At 32.6% G+C, this 27,367-nt stretch overlaps 4 protein-coding genes across 4 annotated transcripts; 1 reads left to right on the forward strand and 3 right to left on the reverse strand.

Moving 5' to 3' along the window:
* Positions 1–1,733: 1,733 nt before the first annotated feature.
* Positions 1,734–3,883, reverse strand: LOC108851851 (G-type lectin S-receptor-like serine/threonine-protein kinase SD2-5). The gene is made up of 2 exons (XM_018625323.2): positions 3,267–3,883; positions 1,734–2,953 (listed from the first exon to the last, which is right to left on the reverse strand). Exons 1-2 carry the CDS (start codon positions 3,669–3,671, stop codon positions 1,961–1,963), a joined length of 1,398 nt encoding a protein of 465 aa, XP_018480825.1. The 5' UTR covers positions 3,672–3,883; the 3' UTR covers positions 1,734–1,960.
* A 3,692-nt stretch (positions 3,884–7,575) lies between these two features.
* Positions 7,576–8,898, forward strand: LOC108852892 (short-chain dehydrogenase reductase 2a-like). Its single transcript, XM_018626369.2, has 2 exons — positions 7,576–7,737; positions 7,962–8,898. Exons 1-2 carry the CDS (start codon positions 7,649–7,651, stop codon positions 8,773–8,775), a joined length of 903 nt encoding a protein of 300 aa, XP_018481871.1. The 5' UTR covers positions 7,576–7,648; the 3' UTR covers positions 8,776–8,898.
* An 8,906-nt stretch (positions 8,899–17,804) lies between these two features.
* LOC108848707 (patellin-6-like) lies at positions 17,805–20,392 on the reverse strand. Its single transcript, XM_018622137.2, has 4 exons — positions 19,574–20,392; positions 18,869–18,993; positions 18,629–18,770; positions 17,805–18,230 (listed from the first exon to the last, which is right to left on the reverse strand). Exons 1-4 carry the CDS (start codon positions 20,276–20,278, stop codon positions 17,976–17,978), a joined length of 1,227 nt encoding a protein of 408 aa, XP_018477639.1. The 5' UTR covers positions 20,279–20,392; the 3' UTR covers positions 17,805–17,975.
* A 4,059-nt stretch (positions 20,393–24,451) lies between these two features.
* LOC108850189 (uncharacterized) lies at positions 24,452–26,428 on the reverse strand. The gene is made up of 2 exons (XM_057007927.1): positions 26,041–26,428; positions 24,452–25,884 (listed from the first exon to the last, which is right to left on the reverse strand). The coding sequence occupies exons 1-2, from the start codon at positions 26,426–26,428 to the stop codon at positions 24,452–24,454; spliced, it is 1,821 nt and encodes a 606-aa protein (XP_056863907.1).
* Positions 26,429–27,367: the final 939 nt, after the last annotated feature.

Raw genomic sequence — 27,367 nt, forward strand, 5'->3', positions numbered from 1 at the left:
ATCTTCTTCGCTGAAAACGCCGGAGGCCGTAGCTACAATCAACTTGCTTCGTCTGAACTTTCGCGGAGAGCTTCATCGAGAGTTTCTCGAGATCTCAAACCACCCAAAGCCATCGAACAACCCAAACAGCACAGATCTATAAACCGAAAAGAAAATAAAAACCCTAAAACAAACCGCCGTTAACTAAGGAGGGCTAGACGACGCAAAACGCTAGAGCCGGCCGTTCTCCTTTAACGGAAAGGAGCCACGACGGAGACAGGAGCCGAACGCCCACCGCTTGAAGGATGCGGCGCCGGAAGCAAAAGCCGCACGCCCACCGCGAGATTGGAGCGACGCCGGAGACTTACGGAAGCTTACGGAGACTGGAGAATGGTGTAGATCAAAGGCCGGACCGACGGCGGCTGTGAAAGCATTCGCCGTCGGCCGGATTTACAGATCTCAATCGCTTTCTCTCTCTATCGCTTTCTCTCTCTAAATATCTTGGTCAGAGTATACACCACGTCACCATCACCCTTGTGGCTCTATTTTTCTATATACGAATATTCCCATAAAAAAACTATAATATGTTTTTTTGGTTCCTTTACGTTTCATCTCAACTAGGAGCTGGATGAATGAAATTCTCTTTTGTTGTGATCAACACTGATCCTTTTCTGTTTTGTTTTGATCACAAAGTTTTGATATTCTCTTGATTTAGTCAGGACACAGAAGCTGTAAGAGTTCTAAAACGAATAAAATAAACTAATCTTGTTATAACAAATTAACAACCGTTACTCTTTTTTTTTGATCAAACAAGGTTTTCATTAAGGGCCTGAATGGTTTTCCCGCTACCACCCGCAAATGCAGCTTTTGCGGTTTATAGCGGTTGTTGGCGTTTCGAAACAATCACAGAAAACGCTACAAATCACTTCAAACCGCTCTAAACCTCTTAAAATCAAAAGCTGGTCCTTGCGGTTGCGGGAGGGTAATTTTTTTTTCTTTTAAAAAAAAAATAAATAAAAATAATACTAAAAATATCCAATAAAAATTTTAAATTGAAATAATAGAAATTGTAAAATGTATTCATATTATATTTCAATTTACATTATAAAAATTTAAAACTAAAATATTTTCTATAAATTTTTAAAATTAATAATATGATTTTATAAATATAAATTTTATATTTATCATATTATTATGATTTTTAATATTTTAATAATTACATAAAATGTAAATATTGTTAAATTATTATTTAACAGATGTTGCGTTTGGTAGTTTACCAGTCATAAGAGTCCCGCAAACGCAACAATTTCTAACAGCTGTACCAGTCGTACAGATTTTTAGAAAACGCTTAAAACCGCAACCATCCGCACCCGCAAACTCCCGCAACCGCAACCGCTGCGGTTACACCAGTCAGACCCTAAAACTAAAGTGTTTTACCCACCACGAGGGGGTTGATTACAGAAGAAGAGAGGACTGATTTAGCCAAACAATCAGCCTCAACGTTAAAGTTCCTGGAAATAAAATGAAAGGAAATAAACTCAAAGAAATGCATAAAGTGATAGATATCAATCATGATGTCGAACAGTTCCGGGTGATACTCCTCCTTCTTCTTCTTATTTGTTCAAAACATCACAAATAACTTCTAGAAAAATAACTTTTTTTCAGGTACAAAGAAAATCAAAACTTTTGGGGGTTATAAAAATACTAATCTAAAGATTTGTAAATTTATTCACATCATTGATTAAAATAAACTTCAACAAAGATGTTTTGTTTCAATCCAATGCCTCTCTAATTTCTAGCTTGTTGAGTTTAATTTGCGGTTATCCAATACATCTTTCTTCCCTTCACCACTACAATTTCTTTGGAATACAAACTTCAAAAAAAAAACAAGATTTTCTACAACTTGATATCAATACATAGTTAATATGACGACCTATAAAAATGGTATCAAAGTCTGCATGTGCAATACAACTCTTAAAATCTATTCTGCAATGGGCTCTTCCTGCAGCTGCGGCTGTAGTGGCTGTGATAAGCTCTTCCGTCTTTTCCGAATGTAATAAAAACCAAAACCAGACAGAAGCAGCAATATGACAAGCGCATCAATCCCTCCAACTAATCCCACAACCCATTTTCTCACATTAGACTTCTCATCACCCAACCTCACTCCTTTTGGTACCTTCACCATATAACTCAACCCACTCCCTCTCTCGATCTCCTTAACACCCATCACAACCCCATACATAACACAGCTCTCTTCAGCGGCAGAGTAACTCGCCCCTCTGCACTCACAGTCTTTCTTACACAACTCCTCGCATCTCTCTTTGCTCACGTTCCTCGCTTCTGTACCGTTTCTCAGCACTGTCGTGACTCCTTCTAGCTCCACCATGTCGTGATCGCATAGCCTCTTCATCGAAAGCCATTCCTCCTCGCTGCTGTTGCAGTCTCCGCTGCTCATCACTTTGATGCAAGAGCAAGACTTGGAAGATGTGCAGACTCCATATGGTTTACACGCTACTGGAAGATCACACGTGTTGCTCAAGGCTTGAAACGTTGCCTCGAATTTTCCCTTGTCCGGTTTATACGAGTAAAGACCTAGATTACCGGTTATGTTCCCAATAGCCAAGAACCTGGTCATAGGCTGCTCTATTCTCCCTATTATATGGCTGTTATCATCAAATATGTCGAGACCTTTTGGCCCTAACCTCACGAAGTTGACTGTTTTGTTCTCTGTAGGTTTGTACTCCCAGTAAGAGTACTTGAGCTTGTCCAAGTTGAGGAACAGAGCAATCTTGACACGTAGGACTTCAAAAGAGTAGAACATAGTCGAGTCTTTTGGGAATGAAGTTAGTTGCGTAGCCACGTCTAGTCTCTGACCACTCAACATCACATCTGTTGGGAAGTTGAAACTTTGCCATTTGATCATATTTATAGCATCAAGCAAAACTAGATTCCCTGTGCTTTGTATCTCCAACCTCTGCAATATTTTGTTACGGAACACAAAATATTATTCAATTTTTTACTCCAAAATAGAACTAGTTTTACTACTATAACATTTTTCCATTTAGAGTAAGAAAACGAAGTAATGAACAAAAAGTAATTAGATTATCCTATTTTTGGAGTTAACCTATTTTTTTTTGTTTTATTTTTGAGTTAGAAATGGAATAGGATTAAAGTATATTTTACTGCAAAATGAGATTGGAAGAGAAAAATATAAGTTTACATGTTCAGTTTTTTTCTTTTAAATTGAGTTTCCTCAAATCAATCTGATGTTGTAATGTTTTGTATACCTCAATGCCTTGTCCTGAGGTTCCACTTCGCCATCCAACGTGCTTATTGCTACTCTTTAACCTCATGTCTCCATCTTCTGTTAGCTCGAAGATGCATTTGTTAGAAACATACATCTTTGTGTAGTGTCCTGAACTCCAAACTCTTACATCTCCAAAGAAAACTTGGATAGAGCATAAATATCGTCCCTTATACTCGCTTGACTCCATCGTTAATGCGGCTTTGAAACTTGGTTCTCTTCTTGATGATGTTTCTGTCTCCATTATATAAGCTTTGCCAATAAATCCGGGAGCGTATTCTATAGGAGCAGAGAGTGGCAGAGTAAAACCGAGGTTGATATCTGATTTGCAGTGACCTTGGAGTTTAGAGAACAAGCAGATTAAGAAACTTAATGTAATGATCTTCATCACCAAATCATGGGATGTTTTTTCTGTTGTTGATATTTGGAAATTTTGGAATAAAAAGGAAAGATGATAAGAAAAATAAAATATGAGAAAGTTGGTATGGGTGTGTGTTTTCTCTACGCTTTTGCTGGGAAAAAGGCTTTTTCGCTTTCATGTTGCCATGGTTTTGTTGTTTGTGGAGCCTTCTTGTTATCCTTAACTCTTTCTGCTATAATTGGTATTAACTTTCGTTTAGTTAACAATGTTCACAGATTAGTATTTCTCAGTTTTTCCACTTATTTGTATAATTTCACAAAAGTTTAATAAAGCATGCGAGCAGGATATGATGCATGATTTGGTGTTCCACAGGCTGTCTTGTCTATGTAGGGTTTTGCTTCTGAATTCCACATTTTTATGACATAATATTAATAGTTATTTTTTCTTATTGCTTGCACAAAATTAAAATGGGTCATTTAGTCTTTGAATGTAAAAAGATATATGTACGTTTATTATTTTAATGTAGAAAATATTTATCTTTGTTTTTATAATTTGGGGTGTACGATGAATTGAAATTCAATCGACTAATCCCTTAAAGTCCTGTTCACAATGAAAATTAGATATTCATGTCGTCTGGTCACATAGACATGTGAATTCGAATTTGGTAGATTTCGAATCTAGGTGCTTAACACCTTTCCAAACCCGCCTTTATCACTCAGATCACGGTTGTGTGGTTAGAAAATATTTATCTTCATTTTCTATTCCCACTGCAAATCGTAAACAAAATTAATTCTATCTTTAAGAGTTACAAATTTTACTCGTAAAAAGCGAGAAGGAAAAATCACGATTTGTTAGTGTGGTGTTTTCTAAAATGTCCCTAACGTCAAGTAACAATCGAGACCAATATGAGGTACGTTGTACACGGGGATAGATACTGTAATATTTTCTTTTGAGCTTTTTGTACGAGTTTAGTCTTGGTAATGAAAGGTTGATTGTTTTGTTATAATGTCTCATACCTAAAGTAGATTAACATCTGACATTACTATATAATGTTTAGAGATATGAATATCTCTAATCATTAGTCGATTTTAAGTCAATAGCTTATGAACTAGAGGTTGCTAACAGTAATAGTTTTGACAAAGTTTATATATGTAATGTAAAGCAGGTATAAAGTTGGGAATTAGGTGAGATTTGTTTAGTGGTAATAATTTAGTAGGCTAGTTAATATATTTGTTTATTTGATATTGGCTTTAACATAGACCACGAGCAGTGGCAATCACTGTCTATGCGGTTACGTGCAAAGTGATGATGTCAGCAATGCGTATACACACCCTGGCCTCCAAAATATTCTAAGCTTATGGGCTTTCTACATTTCGGCCCACGCATTATCCATAAACGCAATTTATACGAGATTTATTGACTTCTACTATCTCACTACTTAAATGACAATCTAGAGGATGTTTTGTACCTGTTACATATCACATATGTTGATACGTTTTTGATTAACTACCGACGTAGACTTATATTATATACTATAGTACTTCCTAAAGTTCTTTAGTGTTTTATATCATTATTGAATTCTACCAAAACATAATCAAATGCAACCAGATACCAATGTCTTCGAATATTTCTAAAACGCAGCACAAGTTATGACAAGCTATGATGACTTATGTGCCATGTTCAATATTTGAGACATGTCCCAAAGCTACGAATAACACAAATCGGCATACAAGGCGTAAAGCATTAATTGAACTCAACCGGGCTACAGCACAGCTAACATGCAATAAATGGCCCAGAAGGATTCTCAAATAAAGACTTCTGTTTGTTTGATTCGATAATGAACTTACCATTTTGGAGGCCATTGTAAAAAGTAAACAATAGCCTGAACTTTTTATAATGTATGAATCGATTTAGACAACATGGAAAAAGATTACGTTGAGCTGTTTTTCACTTTTTGTATTCGATATATATACAATAAGTTATTCACACACTATTTATTTATAATAGAGAACTATTGATAGGCTATATATATATGATTCGATCTTAGAAGATTTCCCGTAGCTAAACTTAATATTAATCTATGTTTAAACTAAGATTAGATTTTCCTTATGATTGAAGTCATTCACTTAACAAATATATAGTTAAGTGGTGCAATGGTTCATATATTAATTGCACTAGCCGCAATGGTTCCATCAAACAACTCAGCGCGCGCAAAAAGAAATCTGATATATGATCAGTATACTCAAAATACAAAAACTATGCAGTAAATTAACACAAGTGGGGACTAATTAAGTAAAGAAGATAATTACGGTCTAAGATTCAGAATCAATTGTTTACAGAGTAAACAAGATTTTACTCAACTAGCTATAAAATTAGGAGTAGTTGATCGGACTTGTATATTAGTAGTATCTTGTGCAGTAAATTCAAAAACTATGCAGTAAACTCAAAATTCAAAAACTAATCAGTAAATTCAAAAACTGTGATATATGATCAGTATACTCAAAATTCAAAAACTATGCAGTAAATTAACACAAGTGGGGGACTAATAAAGTAAAGAAGATAAGTACGGTCCAAGATTCAGAATCTATTGTTTACAAAGCACACAAAATAAACAAGATTTTATTCAACTAGCTATAAAATTAGGAGTAGTTGATCGGATTTGTATATTAGTAGCTTGTGCACCATCGTGTCATTGTCAAGACCATGGGACCATCAGACCATGTTAATCCCATTTTAATGTTACTCCCATTTTTACTAGAATCCGAAATGTTGTCACACCATCTCACAAAAAACATTCAAAAATTGTGTTTCTCACAGTCTACCTAATTAAATAGTTGTTTGATGGCTCTGATCGGCCAAAAGAAAATGATGTCCATTTTCTAGGGCCAGTTGCTCTATATATCACTATCTCCCGACATACAACCACCAAAAGTTTTTAAACGTGTGTTGTTGATGAGTGGGGTATTTTGAAAATAGTAATTTCGTGAAAGCACATAAAAGTATGAAAATGAGAGAAAACGCTAATGTCTTATTGTGTGTGTTTACGGTAACATTTAAGTATACACCTCGACCCTTTCTATATATGGTTGATGAGGACTCTGGTAACTAATACGAGAGATATCTCGTATAAAACTGTAGCTTCTGCATTGCCAGCATAATAAATACTGGCTAGATCTCAAATCTAGTTACTGATGTACTTTATTGATTTTTCTGACATTAAATCTGATATCAAATCATCAATGATACACTCCAAAATTATTTTGTTTCTAGATAGTTGCGTTTAATTTTGTTTTATACCGAGATCACAAGTAGATCCCGTTGACCTAAATAAGTTTTTTTTCCTCGTTGACACTATATAATATGTTACATCATCATATAATCTCTAACTATATATATTATTATCAGGTATAGTTACCTGCAACAAGTACAATATTGATAAATAATTTCACGGATAAAAGTTCTAAGATAATTTTTTTTCTGAAACACTTAGATCGACGGACGATTCTGCGTGGACGACTTTTTCGATGCACAATCTCTCCACACCATAACAAACGACTTTGTCTACACTACTCTAGAACCTCCGAAGATAAACTTTGTATCCGATAATTTATAATAAATTATGTAGTTTGAGATTCGAACCCCATATTTAATATAAAATCTTTTAAACTTTAATTAGTAGTGTAAGTTGCTTTCACAACCTAAATAAGTTTATTAATCCCTCTTAGGTCCTAATCAATTTAATTTCTATAACTTAGAAACATCCATCCAATAAATGAAAAAATACTTTGTGAACCCCTCTCATGGAGTTTACTAACGGAGATGCCCTTAAGAGTGATTCCCAAACTTGAGCATGATTGGTTGTTTCACACTGGTTCGGAACTTACATTTCGTACACATACACACTTCAGTTGTATAAATAGGTGTAGATGTATGTATCAACCACTATTCATTTCAACACAAAGTTTCAAATTCCCCCTCTATAACTCTCTCACTAAAATTCAGCCATGCCGGCCCAAGTGATCCCTGAGCAGACCTTTAAATACCTCCACGACACAATCATGGAGGAGCCGAATTCAACTTTATTTCATAAAAGGTATAAATTTATATGTACGTTGTTTCTCCGTCTGAAAAATCATAAATTTTACACACAAATATTAGCTATCACTTGTTTCTCATTTATTGTAAGAACATGCCAATCTTTCATCTAAAATACCCAAACTGGGGACTTAGTCATAAAAAAAATCTTATTTGGATCCAATACCGAAGTTGATATCCCAAAAAGATTTGCTAATAATCTAAATGCTATATACTATATAGGTTGGAAGGCAGAGTAGCCATCGTAACCGGTGGCGCACATGGAATCGGTAAAGCAACCGTCAAGCTATTCGCGAGACACGGTGCCACGGTGGTGATAGCTGACGTGGACGCCACAGCCGGATCTTCCCTGGCTAAATCGATCTCATCATCCCAAGTCGCCTTCATACGCTGCGATGTCTCGGTCGAAGCTGACGTGGAAAACCTAGTGAACGTGACCATCGCACGTTACGGTCGGCTTGACGTGCTATTCAACAACGCAGGAGTTCTCGGCGACCAGAAGAAACACAAAAGCATATTAGACTTCAACGCTGAAGAGTTCGACCAAGTGATGCGTGTGAACGTGCGAGGCGCAGGGCTCGGCATGAAACACGCCGCACGTGCCATGATCAAGAGAGGGTTTAAAGGTTGCATTATCTCGACGGCAAGTGTGGCCGGCGTGATGGGTGGAATGGGCCCACATGCTTACACGGCGTCGAAGCATGCGATCGTTGGACTGACCAAGAACGCAGCTTGTGAGCTCGGCAAGTATGGGATTAGGGTAAACTGCATATCACCGTTTGGAGTTGCCACGTCCATGCTCGTGAACGCGTGGCGGAAGACGAGTGGATGTGGTGACATGGAAGATGGTGATGATGTGGAGGAGATGGAGGAGTTCGTGAGGAGTTTGGCTAATTTGAAAGGAGAGACATTGAGAGCGACGGATATAGCTGAAGCGGCCTTGTATTTGGCGAGTGATGAGTCAAAGTATGTTAATGGACATAACCTTGTCGTTGACGGGGGTGTTACGACTGCGAGGAACTGTGTTGGTTTGTGATGATATGTCTTTTTCTATTAATCTGATAATTAACTGGATTTGGTAAATCTCTAGTATTGTTCTTTTTTTTTCTCTGTGTCGTTGGAAATTGCTGGTGAATCAATAAAACAGTGATTTTAATCATTTGTACATGTCAACGGTATCTTTTTTTTTTCGGGAATCGATTAATGACATTATTACGTATGGCTGGTTCCAAAATTATTCTTAACTGATTTTCATATAAGTTATACTCCCTCCGTTCTCAAAAATAAGATTTTCTACATTTTATTCTTGTTCCACAAAGATAGATTTTCTATATTTTTAAGGTACTTTTGTATACTTTTAAAAAATATTAATTGTGAATATTTGAATTGATTAAATTTGATTGGTGGATAGTTATTGGAAATTGCATAGAAAAATAAATAGTAAACTAAATTAAAAATATTTATTAAAATTCTTAATAAGCGTGAATCTAGAAAATCTTACTTTCGGAAATGGAGAGAGTATTTTTTTGAGCAAACATATAAGTTAATTATATACATGGTGAAGCCAGTTTTTTTTCAGGGGGACATTGATATGACCCATTATAGAAAGAAATTTACTTGTGCTTTGAGGAAAAAAAAAGACAGAAATTTGGCTTATTAATCCACATAAATTATGTTTTTAGTATGAAATTGACCTCAATAAAAGATTTTTATGTTTCCACTAGTGGCTATATAATTAATTATTAAGTAGCGTTACAAAAACGTCGAAAATTTAGTTTCTTTAGCAAATCAAGAAGTAAAAGTAAGTCGCTGTCAAGGATACTCTATAGCGAATTTGGGTTTAAGCAATTCAAGAGGAACTAGACCTTGATCCGCCCGACCGGACGGGTATTTATTTTTTATTTTAAAATTTTGTGTTTATATTAAATGATGAATTTGTAATATTTGTACATAAATTCCGATTGAAAATTAATTTTTGCAGTTATAATAAAACTTAGAATTAAAAGCTTAGTAAAATATTTTGATACATAATTTAAATTTCTTAATAAAAATAATATAGAGGTGGGTCATATTTTTTTCCAATTTCAAAATCTTAGCATCCCAATAAAATAAATTTATAAATACATAAAATATATAAACCATATTTGGAACAATATTTCTATCAAAATAAATTTGTTAAAAAAAAATAATTTAGCGATGTTGTTGTTTATTTCTAGAGTTTGACCCGTGACCGTATAAATATTTGCTTTCATTTTAAATGTTTATTTGTACTAATGGTATAATATATATATATATATATATTTAAATTAAAATGTATTACATAATTATTAATAAAACATTTTAAAACATAAAAATTTTATTTATTATTATATTTTGTGATTTTGATCGTCTATTATATCACAGTGTATCATATAAACAAATCCAATATTTATAACTTATTATATTTATATTATGAAACCATTATACTAATAATATATGAATAAATTATTTTATATTTTATTTATATATTATATAAATTGATTATGATGTGTGATTTTTATTTTATTATTTATACCAATAAATATTAAAAATATTTAACATGTTAAAACGAAGTATATTGGGAAATCTATTTTCGTAAATATTTGATTAAGAAAATCTATTATTTAAATTAAGAAAATACATTAAATGCTTAAATCTATTATTTAAATTAGGAAAAGATAAGCATACTTAAATATAGGTTCAATAAAGACAAGTATACTTAAATATAGGAAAAGACAAGCATACTTAAATATAAGTTCAATAAAGACAACTATAATTAAGGAAAATGCATTTACAAATCAGAAAAGACAACTATAATTAAGGAAAATTAATTTATTACTTCAGTGGTATTCTAATGTAAATAACTTCAAAAACTTAGGTACATTTTCAAAGTGTACTTCTATTTTAATAATATAGATGACAGTTGTTTTTTTTTTTTGTAACACGAATGACAGTTGTTCTTAATGCCCACTTAATTTATGTAAAGTTATGTGTAATGCAAGGTAGCTTCCGAACTGATAACTGCGAAAAATATAATATTATACATATAAGAATATTATATACACATATATTATATATCAAACATTTGATCCCTAGTAGGTTGGTCTTTATATGCATTTACTTTAAAACTTAGAAAATTTGTTAATTAAAACGCATTTTGAGAAGAAACCCAAAAAGCGACCGAATTCAATATTTGTTCTAGGAACAATTATCTGGAAAATAATATAGTACAAATTATTAATAATATATTTCTCTATTTCGATTTAATTGTCATTGTAGGAAAAAAATTTCGTTTCAAAATAAATGTCGTTTTAGAGTTTCAATGCAAAATTTATTAAAAAGATTTTCCATTTTATTTTTCTATTGGTTGAAATATGGTTAGGTGTATATGTAATTATGTTTTTATTTTTGAAATATACAAAATCATATGTTTTTTTAATCCGTGCGTATAAACTTAGAACGACAAATAAAATGCAACGGAGGAAGTAGCAATTAACAAGTATAATTGGAAATATGGAATACGAATCTCTTTGACCAACTCAGAATTTTATACGTGTTTTGTCATGTTCAGGTTCACCGACAACGAATTTTACTTTATTTTACGTAAAGTTTTTAAAAATAGAAGTTAATTGGCTTTTATAGTCGGAGCTAAAGGTTTGATCCTATCGATATATTTTAAATTTTAATGAATGCAAGGCTGTATTGGGCCGTAATACATATGATATCAACGAAAATATTAAAATCAATCGTGATTATTGCGGTATCGTGAATCGTTAAACTCGAATTGAAAAATTCTGAGAAATGCACGAGGTAAAGATTGGTTCCAAAAAGTCAAATACACAGCTATATCACCGTTTGGAGTTGCCACGTCCATGCTCGTGAACGCGTGGCGGAAGACGAGTGGATGTGGTGACATGGAAGATGGTGATGATGTGGAGGAGATGGAGGAGTTCGTGAGGAGTTTGGCTAATTTGAAAGGAGAGACATTGAGAGCGACGGATATAGCTGAAGCGGCCTTGTATTTGGCGAGTGATGAGTCAAAGTATGTTAATGGACATAACCTTGTCGTTGACGGGGGTGTTACGATTCTGAGGAACTGTGTTGGTTTGTGATGATATGTCTTTTTCTATTAATCTGATAATTAACTGGATTTGGTAAATCTCTAGTATTGTTCTTTTTTTTTCTCTGTGTCGTTGGAAATTGCTGGTGAATCAATAAAACAGTGATTTTAATCATTTGTACATGTCAACGGTATCTTTTTTTTTTTCGGGAATCGATTAATGACATTATTACGTATGGCTGGTTCCAAATTTATTCTTAACTGATTTTCATATAAGTTATACTCCCTCCGTTCTCAAAAATAAGATTTTCTGCATTTTATTCTTGTTCCACAAAGATAGATTTTCTATATTTTTAAGGTACTTTTGTATACTTTTAAAAAATATTAATTGTGAATATTTGAATTGATTAAATTTGATTGGTGGATAGTTATTGGAAATTGCATAGAAAAATAAATAGTAAACTAAATTAAAAATATTTATTAAAATTCTTAATAAGCGTGAAAACTCTAGAAAATCTTACTTTCGGAAATGGAGAGAGTATTTTTTTGAGCAAACATATAAGTTAATTATATACATGGTGAAGCCAGTTTTTTTTCAGGGGGACATTGATATGACCCATTATAGAAAGAAATTTACTTGTGCTTTGAGGAAAAAAAAGACAGAAATTTGGCTTATTAATCCACATAAATTATGTTTTTAGTATGAAATTGACCTCAATAAAAGATTTTTATGTTTCCACTAGTGGCTATATAATTAATTATTAAGTAGCGTTACAAAAACGTCGAAAATTTAGTTTCTTTAGCAAATCAAGAAGTAAAAGTAAGTCGCTGTCAAGGATACTCTATAGCGAATTTGGGTTTAAGCAATTTAAGAGGAACTAGACCTTGATCCGCCCGACCGGACGGATATTTATTTTTTGTTTTAAAAATTTGTGTTTATATTAAATGATGAATTTGTAATATTTGTACATAAATTCCGATTGAAAATTAATTTTTGCAGTTATAATAAAACTTAGAATTAAAAGCTTAGTAAAATATTTTGATACATAATTTAAATTTCTTAATAAAAATAATATAGAGGTGGGTCATATTTTTTTCCAATTTCAAAATCTTAGCATCCCAATAAAATAAATTTATAAATACATAAAATATATAAACCATATTTGGAACAATATTTCTATCAAAATAATTTGTTAAAAAAAAATAATTTAGCGATGTTGTTGTTTATTTCTAGAGTTTGACCCGTGACCGTATAAATATTTGCTTTCATTTTAAATTTTTATTTGTACTAATGGTATAATATATATATATTTAAATTAAAATGTATTACATAATTATTAATAAAACATTTTAAAACATAAATTTTTTATTTATTATTATATTTTGTGATTTTGATCGTCTATTATATCACAGTGTATCATATAAACAAATCCAATATTTATAACTTATTATATTTATATTATGAAACCATTATACTAATAATATATGAATAAATTATTTTATATTTTATTTATATATTATATAAATTGATTATGATGTGTGATTTTTATTTTATTATTTATACCAATAAATATTAAAAATATTTAACATGTTAAACGAAGTATATTGGGAAATCTATTTTCGTAAATATTTGATTAAGAAAATCTATTATTTAAATTAAGAAAATACATTAAATGCTTAAATCTATTATTTAAATTAGGAAAAAATAAGCATACTTAAATATAGGTTCAATAAAGACAAGTATACTTAAATATAGGAAAAGACAAGCATACTTAAATATAAGTTCAATAAAGACAACTATAATTAAGGAAAATGCATTTACAAATCAGAAAAGACAACTATAATTAAGGAAAATTAATTTATTACTTCCGTGGTATTCTAATGTAAATAACTTCAAAAACTTAGGTACATTTTCAAAGTGTACTTCTATTTTAATAATATAGATGACAGTTTTTTTTTTTTTGTAACACGAATGACAGTTGTTCTTAATGCCCACTTAATTTATGTAAAGTTATGTGTAATGCAAGGTAGCTTCCGAACTGATAACTGCGAAAAATATAATATTATACATATAAGAATATTATATACACATATATTATATATCAAACATTTGATCCCTAGTAGGTTGGTCTTTATATGCATTTACTTTAAAACTTAGAAAATTTGTTAATTAAAACGCATTTTGAGAAGAAACCCAAAAAGCGACTGAATTCAATATTTGTTCTAGGAACAATTATCTGGAAAATAATATAGTACAAATTATTAATAATATATTTTTCTATTTCGATTTAATTGTCATTGTAGGAAAAAAATTTCGTTTCAAAATAAATGTCGTTTTAGAGTTTCAATGCAAAATTTATTAAAAAGATTTTCCATTTTATTTTTCTATTGGTTGAAATATGGTTAGGTGTATATGTAATTATGTTTTTATTTTTGAAATATATAAAATCATATGTTTTTTTAATCCGTGCGTATAAACTTAGAACGACAAATAAAATGCAACGGAGGAAGTAGCAATTAACAAGTATAATTGGAAATATGGAATACGAATCTCTTTGACCAACTCAGAATTTTATACGTGTTTTGTCATGTTCAGGTTCACCAACAACGAATTTTACTTTATTTTACGTAAAGTTTTTAAAAATAGAAGTTAATTGGCTTTTATAGTCGGAGCTAAAGGTTTGATCCTATCGATATATTTTAAATTTTAATGAATGCAAGGCTGTATTGGGCCGTAATACATATGATATCAACGAAAATATTAAAATCAATCGTGATTATTGCGGTATCGTGAATCGTTAAACTCGAATTGAAAAATTCTGAGAAATGCACGAGGTAAAGATTGGTTCCAAAAAGTCAAATACACAGCTATACAGTATACACTAACACTACTTTTAGTATTAAACTAGACCAGATGAGAAAATGATCTAAAGGCCATCTGCAACAATGTGTCCTAAAGAGTATTCTCAACATTAATTTTTTAAAAAAATTAAAAATAAAGAAAGGGAAGGAAAAGCTTTCGTAGGAAACACAAAACTTTATTGAAAACGAATGTGTATAAATATCAATATTTGAATGGTATAATAATTTCTTTAAAATACAAAATAACTAATATTACTTTGATTATTCTGAGAATTTCATCTTTTGATAAAAATAAATAAATATTGATACTGATGCTCTGATATTACGATTCACTTTTTTCGATAGCCTATATTTGACTATATGTTCTTTTTTTTGAGCAACTACTATATGGTCGGTCTATTATTCACTTTTAAACTATGATAAAATACTATTTTTCTGTTTCAGAAAAATCCATATTTTAGAAAAATAATTTGGTTCAAAAATACATTTTCTATTTTTCAATATATTATTTAATGAAAATTGTTAACTTGAAAAAGAATTAACAGTGTTTATTAGATTTTTATTGGTTAAAAATTATGGAAATTATTATTCAGAAAAAATTCATTAAAATTGATATCTTATATATTAAAACAGAAGTCACAACCTTGGTTCATGTGTGATTTTTTTTTAGAAAATAAATTCTAACTAGAAATTAGTTATCATTCATTTATTACTAAAAATATCTTTGATAATATATCAAGCCTAAATTAATCATCAACTCTTAAAAACTAGATTTTTTAACAAACCAATACATTATTTCCTATCTTATATATTAAAATAGAAGTCATGATTTATTACATGTGTGATATTTTTAAAAACAAATTAAAAAATCTTATATATTAAAATAGAAGTCATGATTTATTTCATGTGTGATATTTAAAAAAATATTAAAATATTGGTTTTATTATTAAACGCAAATTCAATAGGACAAATATGTTCTAAAAGCAATATATAGATAATGATTTGAAATAATTAATTAATTTACAGTATGAAAAAATAAAATTATTGTATTTAAAAGATATATACATTTAAATAAATAAGCAACCTTAAAAATATATACTACAGTATAACCTCTTTAAATTAATAATCTATAAATTAATATCTCTATAAATTAATATAACTTCATAGTCCAAATTGAGTTTTTGGTTTAATTAGTATTTCGATAAATTAATAATCTTTATAAATTAATAAAAAATATAGTTCTGATGTACTCTCAACATTATTAATTTATAGAAGTTTCACTGTAATTATATAAAATAAATACTCGCACGGTTGTGCGGATCCAGCTCTATCAGATCTAGTTGTCATTAATCAGAGTTACGCTCTTACCTTATCTTGTTGGAAAAGAAAACTGTTATATCTGTTCTATGAGTTGGCCTTTTCTATGCTATTCGTTTGGGTTTGGCAGTTAGTTTGTTTTCCTTGGGCCTTCTGATGCATTATCGTTGGGTATTTTCGTTTTGTTTCTTTTTTTTAATAGTTGAACAAGTTTTGGGTAACAGATGCAGTAAGCACAAGAAGCAGCCAAAAGCATGCATAATCTGATAGATTAGGGTCCGAGGTCAGAAAGTAATGATTGGGTCTTCAAGTTTGGATAGGAACTGATACGGAACGAAAATCTAGAATTTTGAAGATATCCGTGAGCTGATCCACCTCATACGAATAATCAACTTTTCGATTTAATTCGATCTGTAAATTTTTGAATATTCGGTGTTACGGATATCCGATTCGGTCCGTTAATTCAGTACATAATAGTAATAATGCATTTTTTGAAAAATATTTAAAAAGGAATTTTTATATAAACTACATATTTATAACAAAATTAATGACCAAATAATTAATTTAGTGGATAAAATAACTAAAAATCTATTTAGAGATATAAATTTATATATAAAATATATATGCAAATATATATTACGGATCAGATATTCGTTTTTTGAAATGAATATTTGTGATTTGTTCTTTATTTGATGGATATTAAATTTTAATATTTGTTTTGATTCGTAAAGTTACATATATTCAAATTCTTAGGATCAAATCGAAACGAATAACTGATTGGATCAAATTTTTTATATATATTTTGAGAAATACTTGGGTTCACCCCTAGAGTGAACCTTTAGGTTCACCCCTAGAGTGAACCTTTAGGAGGTTCACCCAACCAATAGGATTTCGTTGTTTCATATTCAATATCTTTTAAAAAAGGAAACAAAATATTGTCAAGTTTTATTATATTTTTAAAATAAAAAATAAATATAAAATAATAGTAGTCGCAAAAAAAAATTATATTTAAAATACCGTCAACAAAACACTAAACCCTAAACTCTAAACCCTAAATCATAAACCTTAAAACCATGTAAATCCTTGGATAAATCCTAAATCTTTGGATTTTTTTTTAAAAATATTTTTAACACAATCAGCAAAACACTAAACCCTAAATACTAAATCCTAAACCCTTGGGTAAATCATAAACCCTTGGATAAATCTTAAACCGTATGATTTAAAATTTATCCAACTATTTTGGATTTACCAAGGGTTTAGGGTTTACTTAAGGGTTTAGGATTTACCCAAGGTTTAGGGTTTAGGATTTAGGGTTTAGGGTTTAGTATTTAGCTGACGGTATTAAAAATATATTTTTCCAAAACGTATTTTTGTTTGCAATTAATATTAATTTTTATTTTTTAGTTTGAAAATGTTAATATAATTTAACAATATTTTGTTTCCTTTTTTAAAAGATACTGAATATAAAATAACGAAATTCTATTGGTTGGATGAACCCAAGAATTTCTCATATATTTTGTCCATCCCAAAATTTGGGTACCCTTTTCGGCTCTTAAAACTTTAGACTTTTCTTGTAACAAGTTCATAGTTGAGTTCACTTTCGGAGGGTAAATAAACCCAATTCTGTTTTAGCGCAAAAAAGAAAAGAGAGACAAACCCAATAATGTCACTGAGAATGCAACAAGAGGCAAATTACTATGTACATATACCATTGTTGGTCCTCAACAATCTCAACAACGTTAAAAATATAAGCACTGGTCAAACGTCTGATTTTATAAAGTACATAAGATTTTGCTACTTTTTCAATCTATTGTTAAAATATTAAATCAGACATTAAATGTCATACAATCATTGTTTTTATACATATCTCGCATTTTTAGACATCCAGTTCAACACGAATATTGAGCAACCAAACCTCAACACAACCAAAGTAAGTAGTAATAAGTAACCCATTTACTGAACAAGAAGGTCTTAGACGGCTATGTAGATTTTCTGACAGTGTAACGATAAGCAGCAACTTTCTTCTTGCGGGACAAAGTGTTATCGACCGAGATAATGAGTTTCCCAGCTTCTCCTGTCGTGAAAGAGTTGTAAACAGCTTCATCTGAAGCTTTCATCTCTCTTGGTTTCTCAACCACAATCGCATAACTCTCTTCAGCGTTTGGAACAAACTCTGCCGTGTACTCCAAGTCCCATCCTCCAACTACTATGTCCCATGATATGGTTACTCCACCCTGTTATGACATAATCCACATACACAGATTTCATAATTCACCAAATCATTTTTTATTTAACTCGCTTAGTATTAGGCGGCATGCGAGTTTTCAGGTAATGCAGTTTTCGGTTAGTTTGGTTCGCACAAAATCTTGCCAAATTGAACTGAAGAAAATCTCGGTTCAATAATCGGTTAAATTTAGTTCAAAATTTGGGATGATTCCAGTTTGGTTTGATATAGATTTGGTTAGACTTTGAAAACAAACACTAACTAACTACTGAACCAAATCAAATCAAAAACTAAAATGTACCGAACTGAACAGAACTCTTAACCTAAATTAAACCAAAAACCCAAAATTTCGATTTGGTTAATTTCTGCATGCCTTTAGTATCTTCAAAATGCTTATTGATATATTACCTCAATGCCTTCGATCTGAATGTTAACTTTCTCTCCGCCCTTGATGGAGAATTCAGAGGCGGGTTTAGGTGGTCCGTTTTGCGAATCTGTAAGACGACTAAGGCCGCCGTATTGCACTGGAATATCTTCAGGTCTTATGAACCTGAAACAGCAGCAAATGGTATAACATGCATATTTAAAACATAAAGCGAAAATTAGCAAAATAAAATAGAATGTAAAATAGTGTCTTTTAGATTATACTTGTAAAGTGTTTCGGCTGCATTTCCTTCTTTGGACATTACAAACTTGCTCTTTGTTCTATGAGTCAAGAAAGGGCTGAACATTGAGTAGATCACACTGAAGTACCAAGGCACATTGATGAATATCTGCAAACATTGAAAGAAACAAACAAATGGATTCATGCATAGTCTTTGTCAAATATTTTTAAAATGTGATGGTGAATGGAGACTGATTCTTAATAAACTCAGCGTACGGGTACACAGAATCCTTCAGTGTAACTGTAGCAGTAGAAGATAAAAGCTAGAAAATGATGCCAACACAGAAACATCTAAAACTACTCTTTATTAGTATTTCTTGATTCCATTTTCAAAATTTGAACAGAGGTAAAAGAGAACGTACAAATAAAGGCCAACAAGTTTCCAAGATTTAACAGCTAAATACTTGTTAATCTGAAAAAAAAAATTAAGGAAAAGATTTCTTGAATCCAATTAAGCAGATATTTACAAAGCATTTAAGACATTTTTTTTATTTCTTGAATGAGAGATTAGCAAGCAAACCCAACACGCAAAACATAGCAAAAGCACATGAAAAAACCCGTAATAATTTCGACAGTTTTTAAGACAAGAAGTACAGAAACATAATTTCGAGTTTCAAGTTCTTGTCTCCCAAAATAAACAGAAACCCACTAACACAAAAAAAAGTTCATCAGAGAATCAAAATTTTTACCTTAGTAGCAACCATCTCAGGGTAATTATCCTGAAAGAGAGAAAGAATCTGGTTCGAAGCAACTCTAAGCTCTCTCTTAGGCATATCCTTAAGATCCGTAACTTGAATAATAGAATTAGCACCACCAGGTTTAAAATGAAGCAGCTCAACACCTCTCTCCATAACCTGAACTCTCCATCTCAAGAACTTGTTGAGTTTCTTGTCATCACCAAACACTCTCTCGTACATCTCTCTCTCTTTAAACACACCGTACGCGTTGTAACACACGGGATGTCCTTCTTTGTCGTACCCTCTCATGTACGCTACTTTACCTTCCAAATCTTTAAACCCAAGAAGATCCTCTTCCGTCAGTTTCTCGGCCTTGAACTCTTCTCTCCACTCCAAACACTTCTCGAGCATCCTCAGCGAGTCTCCGACTTTGAAGTCCCTGGCCCTGAGGAACTTGAGGAGGATGACGTCGGCGCTGTCGTCGCCGCCGAGGAGCGGGACACCCCACATGGAAGAGGATGCGAAGGAGGAAGATGAGAGTTTGTGTTTGAGGTCTTGGAGAGATTTTGCCTCGGAGAGTTTGAGTTCGGAGACGAAGTAAGTGTCTTCTTTGAAGTGGTTGTTGGAGCGGAGAGGAATGAGAGAGGCCATCATAAAGGTTTTCTTTGGCTCTGTGTTTTGGTGATCAAATGGGGTTGGCGACAGTGAAGAGTCCATTGTTTAAGTTTTTGTGAGAAAGAAACTTTCGATGGAGGAGAAATAATAAGCAGAGCAGAGGGGAAGAGTGAGAGAGTGACGGTAGCTAGAGAGAGAGAGAGAGATATAGTGACTTGTGATTTCTGATTTTGAACAGATGACGCGGCTTTTACTATTTGTTTTTGTTTAAAAAAAGAAACTGATAAAGAATAATTTTACTGAAATTTGAGATAATTCAAATAGTTTTTTTTTTCTTTAGAAAATCTGAAATCTGAGATAATTTCGGACATATGTGTTACAAATATCAAATATGTATATAAAATTTGAAGAAAAAAAAACTCAAGGGTATATATTTAAGGAAATATTGATTTGATTGAAATATTAAAAAATGAAACTGGAAATAGGGGAGAGAGACTGAAGAAAGAATGGTGCTGGGGGAAGGAAAACAAAGAGAGAGATGGAAATGGAGCGTGAGAGTCACGTGCGTTGGGGGGAGGAGCGTGAGTTGCAGCAGAGGGTAACGTGAGGGTAACGAGATGAAGGAACGGAATGGGTCCCACTTTTTCTCTCTACTTCTCGTGTTTTTTTTTGTTTCTTTTACCAAAAGTCCGAAGTCGCCTCTACGTTCAAACCCAACTTACCTTTGTCTTATTTATCAAATGATATCTAGGTTTTAGGCAGTGTTTGTATGAGTTTCAGAAAAAAAAAGGTAGTGTTTGTACATGTGTATTATTCTGTGAAACTTCTTACGGTTGAATTATAATGTATCAAATATTGTTGTTTGAAAACTGATGGTGGAATGGACAGTTTTAGATGTTTGATTACGATGTCTCTTCCTTTAGACTACATGAAACTTGGATTTGCAATGCGAAAATACGTGTTCTTTTTTTTCTGGTGAACATATACACGTAGTTTACAAGTATACAAAAATGAAGTACTTTTTGAACCATGTAAAAACTTACTCGTCAAGACTGAAAAACCACTCTTCACCAATCATAACTTTCATTTGTTTCAACAAATTGATATCTTGTCAATACTGATAACCGATTTTTTCAGCTTACAGACATATATTTAGCTTTCAAAACTTATAGAAGTTGTTAGTGTAGCTACTGAGTGCTTCTAGTCTACAATGGATTGAATAAAAATGAATTTATCATTTTAATACAAATCATATAAAATTTTCATTTGAATACACCCTCTAAATATTTGCCACTTACTTGTATTTTGGTATTTTCGTTTAAAAATATATATTTTGAATGAGTCCAAAGTTTTTTATGCTTCAAGAAAAACTAGGTTCGACCGATACTGCATATCGATATGCAATTACGATTTTGTATGTCAAGAACCATAAGATATTGTTAGGTCGGGACATAAAAACCAGAGAATCGAAAACCGAACAGGAACCGAACAGAAAAATCGAATCCAAAACCGAATCAACGACGTTCAAAGATAACCAAACGGTTCCTATATATTTCTATAACCGAATCGAAACCGAACCGAGAATCAAATGAATATTCAAATATCTGAAATACAATTTATATACCTAAAAATATTAATCATATTTAGTATTAAAAGTACCAAATATTTCAAAATATCCTACTTATACACCGAATTATCCAAAAAATTGAAATACTCTAATACTTTTTTTATCTATTATATTTTGAATCATCCAAATTATCCTAAGTAACCGAACTAAATAAATAGCTTTTCCAAAATATTAAATATTTTGCCGAATTATCCGATTTATATCCAAAAATCTTCAAAATCTGTTTTTAACCCGAACTATCCAAAATTAACCGAACCGGACTTGTACCAAATTGAAACCACAAGTTTATTGGATATTAATCGGTTCTTATAATTGTTACTGGAACCAATCCGAAACCAAAAGAAACCGAATCGGACTCGAACCAAATTTAATATATAACCGAACGATTCTTATATCTCTAGAACCAAAAAACCGAAAGAACCAAACCGGAATCAAACCAAAAACGGAACACCTAGGCCTAGATGTTGTAATGACTTACTCTAAATAAAATCCCAGAAACGCAGTACAAGAGGAGTGGTAATCAAATACTCATAGCTATTGAGAAACGAAAAAAAGATTCGTAGTTGTAAGCAAAGTAAAAATAAAGGAAGAAAAAGAAGTCCCCTGGTCATTCATAGGTATGGTTTTGGTAATTTGTTCAAAAAATGTATGGTTTTGGTAATATCAAAATTAGACCTTAATAACTTCGTAAAAATATTTTTGTTACTCTCCTATAGATTCTAAAAAGCAAAAGGAGTTTACTGTCACCACTTTATTTCAAGTTTCAACATATTAAGAGGGAGGGTGATCTTCGACCTGAAAAGAAAAAAAAAAAGAGGAAGGGTGATCATGAGAGTATTTGGGGATCTGATCAATTAGCATATATATACATTAGCAGGGCCGTCTCAAACTTTTTACAGACCCTATTCAAAAAAGAAAATAAGACCTCTTTTAATAATCTGAAATAATTTTACTTTTTTTACAAAATGCCATTATAATATAAAATAAATAAATTAATTTAATTATTTATAATCTAAATAACACCAATTTTCTTGTTATTAATGCAAAATCATTTATCAGATCACTGAATTTGATTATTTAGCATTTTTCAATGCAAAGTCATCCATCAAATCATTAAATTTGATCATTTTCTAACTTTTTCAGTTTTTTTTTACGTTTATTATATCCACGATCAGAAATCATAATCTATAAATATAAGAAAGAAAAAAAAATCTGGATAGTAAGCTATATAATTTTGATAGGACAAATCACTCTTTTTTTTTGTCAAGCTAGCTTTCTTTTCTTTGTGTTTGCTGTTTTTAATTAAAAATGGTGAAGAAAATATATTTTGTTCTCCGTATTTATAATCAATAATTGATAATTGTTTCCTAAACATAATCAATTAGAATATTAATTTTTTATACTACCATTGAATATTCTAACACACATCAAAAACTATTTATTACTTTCCAAAATATAATTGATATAAATACTAATTATTTCTTAATTTATTGCCTTTTTAGTTGGTTATATAAACAAAATAAAAATTGTAATTTACATTTATTGGTTATAAATACGAAAACTAAATTAAAATATAGTCATTCTGATTTTTATAAAAATATGATTTTAAATTTATAACTATTAGTAAAAAAAAAAAAATTACAGACCCTCTAAAAATTTGGACCATGTTCGGCCGCTCCACTTACACGTGCTAAAAGAAGGCCCTGTACATTAGTTAGCGAAAAACGATCATCTTTCGACTTTATACTTTCCAGTTCATTCCCATAACGGCATAACCTACAAATTAAACACTTAATTAACATCATCTGAAAACTTTAAGTAAACGAATAGTTATTACCAATGGGTGTAATGGCAATACTATAGCAACGTTGGACCACCATCTGTAACTGAAACTTACAGTTGGAAATTTAATCATTACTCCATATCTTGTTAATGAGTTCTTTAGCTTTTCAAGAAGACTACCTAATTCACTCCTAATATAAATACAAAATTGCTCAGATTTTTGAAATATGGTCTCTTAGCTGATACAGTTTCAAAATTAAAAACCCATATCAAAAGAATTTTAAAGTTTTCTATGTGTCCCCAACCATCTTTTCTATACATACTTCTTCTTCCTTAGAGTCAATTATATAAATGTTAGTTCTGAATTTCAATATTTTATTTGCGACAAGGCGTATGTGTATGCAGAAGACATTAACCATTTGGTTTGCCAAACAATAAACATAATATGACGTAAAAAAAAAACATAATATTTAGTTTATCTTTCTAGAAAAAAACTCTGCTCCAATATAATACAAAGTATAAAATAGTTTTTTTTGTTTGGATTAATTTAACATTTTTTAAAAAATTGTGATTATCGTATGCTAAGTATTTCTATAAAAGTGACTAAGTTCTGTAGAAAAATTCAGAAACTCAAAATGGAAAAAACGTTTTGGCATTTATTGATAACATGGTGGACCTATAGTGTGCTGATTCTTATGGACACATTGCTTTAACAATGTTTGAAACCTTTGCCTTTGGCGTTTACTTTTTGACTTTGAGAGAGTGGAGCAGTAATTGATCAAGTACCCTTTAATCATGCGGGAAAGACGGACTTTTTTTTTTTTGATCAACTAATATTTGCATTAAAGAAAAATAAGAAGAAAGGCCTAGGCCCATCCAGAGTTGAGGTTACATAGAGTAGATTTTGCCACCAAATCTGCAGACCCATTTAGGGTTCTTGGAACAAAAGAGAAATAACAAAAGTGAAAAGCAGACGATGGAGTTTCAATATCCGAAATGATCCCGTAGATATCCTTCGGTTTGATAATTGAAACGAGGGCTTTGATGAGCCCTAAGGAGTCTGAGCGTAGCCAGATCTTTGTGTAGCCGAGTTGAAGGGCGTGAGAGAGCGCCGCACGAACCGCCATTGCTTCCGCTTGGAGCGCCGATTTGACATGCAGATGGGGTTTGAAACCTTGTCGTGTAGGAGCGTCTTGAGAAGAGAAAAGCCATCCGAAGCCTGCTGCTTTCGTGCTCTGGTTCCAAGCCGCATCGGAATTACATCGGATCGTATCAGGAGGGATCAACGGCGGTTGTCTCTGCAGAGTCGACGGAGCGGTGGCGGGAGTGATGAGTTGGTGTTGTGCTAGAGACCATTCCTGAGCATTTGTGAAAGCTCTAGTGATGATATCCGTGGGTGTTGATTGGCGATGTTCGAAGATCCTCTGGTTGCGAGAGGTCCAAAGGGTCCATACGATCCACAAGAAAATGTTCCCCGGGACCCCTGTAGGTGGCAGACATACCCATTGTTGGGAGATTTCGAGAGCAGTGATGAAGTCTGGGCATGACGTAGAGGAGAAAGCCGTTCTCAGAGGGGTAAGGTCCCAGACCTGAGTTGCCAGAGGACAATGGATGAACAGGTGGTCAGTAGTCTCCACTTCTCCGCAGTAAGAGCAATTGGTATTGAGGAGGAGTCCCCTATTCTGGAGGTTTTCTCCTGTCGGTATCGCTCCATGGAGGATTTTCCAAATGAGCAGCTTCTGCTTAGGGGGACAGGTCGTGTTCCAGACAGCTTTGTTCCAGTTGATGGCGTTGATTGCAGGTGGGAGTAGTGGTCTCTCAGGGTTGATTTCAGTCGCTACAGCATATCCTGATTTCGCAGTGTACGCTCCTGAAGTTGAAGGGTACCAGATGTAAGAATCAAGGGCTCCTGTCTCACTTGGTTTGATGGCTAGGATTTCATCGAGAAGTTCAGGTAGCATTTCTTGTATCTTTTGAATGTTCCATTCACCTGAGCCTCTAAACATAAGTTCTGAGACCACTAAGTCATTGACTTCATCCTGAACAGGTCCAAAAGCGCGTAGGGGAGCATCGGTAGATATCCAGGAATCTCCCCAAACCTTTGTGGTGTCACCGTTACCTATGATCTTCCCCAGTTGCTCCACCAGAAGATCTCTGCCTGCTAGGATTCCTCTCCAGCCGTGAGAAATAGCTGAATTCGCTTTGACATGTAGCAGGCTAGCGTTTTGGCAGTATTTCCCAATCAGGATCTTCGACAGCAAACAGTCAGGATGGGTAAGTAACCTCCATGGAATTTTTGCTAAAATTGTTGTGTTGAATCGTTGAATATCTTTTTAGCCAAGTCCTCCTGATCTCTTGGGGAGAATGAGCTTGTCCCAAGAGATCCAGCACATCTTGCGTTTCCCATCATTTGAATCCCACCAGAAGCGAGTACACACTGATTGTATCTGCTTACATAAGCTAACTGGCAGTTGAAAACATGACATAGGTAAGGTGGGGATAGCCGAGAGTACTGCCTTCAGGAGAGTGAGCTTGCCAGCGGTTGATAAGCACATGGATGACCAGGAGACAGCACGTTGGTGCATCTTGTCAACAATTGAGGCAAACATATCTTTCTTCCGGCATCCAAAGCTCTCGGGTAGTCCTAGGTACTTGCCAGTACCACCTTCTTTCTCAATATTCAGCATTTGTTTTACTCTTGACTTGACATCTCGAGATGTTTTTGCAGAGAAGGTGAGAGATGACTTCAAAGGGTTTATCTTTTGGCCTGATGCAAGCTCGTAGGCGTTTAGGACCTTCATCAGAGTAGCACAGCTTCTAGTGTCGGATCTAATGAAGAACATTGTATCATCTGCGAAGAGTAAGTGGTTTACTCGTGGACAGTTGTTTGCTATTCTGATACCTACTAGTGATCCTTTTCTATCCTTATTTCAGCAATTTACTTTTTATTTTGGGATTATACTTATTCTATCAATTTCGTTTAGTACGAAGGACTTGTAAATGGTAATTTGTTTATTATTATTATTATTTTTTTTTTAATAATCAGGAGGTGATTCGGCGGCCGTGACCAACCGACTAATATTACTGAGCCCGGAACCAGCCTGCGTCTGTACCTTCAAGGGACCTAAGTCATTCCGTGGTCAGCGCGTATCGAACCCGGGTTCGTATTGGAGCCTTTGGCTTCCTCAAGACCACTAGACCAACTTGCGCTGGTTAGTAATTTGTTTATTTTGATTAGGAACAATCAGTGGAACTTTTTATCTTCTTTTGGTTCTTTATAAATATAGATTTTAATCTAGTTCCAAAAAAATTATAATTATTTGACAAAAAGTTTCACATCTAAAGTTTAATTTTTATTAACACCAGAAAAAGTAAAAAAAAAAATATTTTCTTTATTAGATTTTCTGAGTTGTCTATAATTTCTAGTTCAGTGAATCCTCCCTCCCAGTTGCTCAAAAAAAAAAAGTGAATCCTCCCTCCCACAGCCACAACCGGATCAGAATGTTCTCTGCTTCTTTCTTTCCTTCGACCACCACCTCTATCCTCTGATTCACGTTCCTTCAGCCCACCTCTATGCGGAAAACTAGTTGAAAATCTGTGAATTGAATAAAGAAGTGAAGCATGTAAACGATAAATTGACGTAGAAGTTTCTAAAACTTGGTTGCAATTTAATCGCCTTGAAAGCCTAAGAAGTTGAAGTGTGTATTGTAGAAGAATCTCATGAATCATGGGTTCTTAAAACTGCATTGGGTTTAGAATTTGGGTAAGGAAGGAAGTACATG

The sequence above is a fragment of the Raphanus sativus genome, chromosome 4, assembly GCF_000801105.2.
Source record: "Raphanus sativus cultivar WK10039 chromosome 4, ASM80110v3, whole genome shotgun sequence".
In the NCBI taxonomy this organism is placed as follows: domain Eukaryota; kingdom Viridiplantae; phylum Streptophyta; class Magnoliopsida; order Brassicales; family Brassicaceae; genus Raphanus; species Raphanus sativus.

What these genes read in the sequence shown, in the direction of transcription:
- LOC108851851 (XM_018625323.2), bottom strand. Translation starts at nt 3,671, where the DNA reads ATGAAGATCATTACATTAAGTTTCTTAATCTGCTTGTTCTCTAAACTC. An exon ending in CCTCAGGACAAGGCATTGAG is followed by an intron (nt 2,954 to 3,266) that starts GTATACAAAACA and finishes AAAATATTGCAG; the next exon opens with AGGTTGGAGATACAAAGCAC.
- LOC108848707 (XM_018622137.2), bottom strand. Translation starts at nt 20,278, where the DNA reads ATGGACTCTTCACTGTCGCCAACCCCATTTGATCACCAAAACACAGAG. An exon ending in GCAGCCGAAACACTTTACAA is followed by an intron (nt 18,771 to 18,868) that starts GTATAATCTAAA and finishes CTGCTGTTTCAG; the next exon opens with GTTCATAAGACCTGAAGATA. An exon ending in TTCAGATCGAAGGCATTGAG is followed by an intron (nt 18,231 to 18,628) that starts GTAATATATCAA and finishes ATGTCATAACAG; the next exon opens with GGTGGAGTAACCATATCATG.
- LOC108852892 (XM_018626369.2), top strand. Translation starts at nt 7,649, where the DNA reads ATGCCGGCCCAAGTGATCCCTGAGCAGACCTTTAAATACCTCCACGAC. An exon ending in TCAACTTTATTTCATAAAAG is followed by an intron (nt 7,738 to 7,961) that starts GTATAAATTTAT and finishes TATACTATATAG; the next exon opens with GTTGGAAGGCAGAGTAGCCA.
- LOC108850189 (XM_057007927.1), bottom strand. Translation starts at nt 26,428, where the DNA reads ATGTTCTTCATTAGATCCGACACTAGAAGCTGTGCTACTCTGATGAAG. An exon ending in TCAACTGCCAGTTAGCTTAT is followed by an intron (nt 25,885 to 26,040) that starts GTAAGCAGATAC and finishes CAACAATTTTAG; the next exon opens with CAAAAATTCCATGGAGGTTA.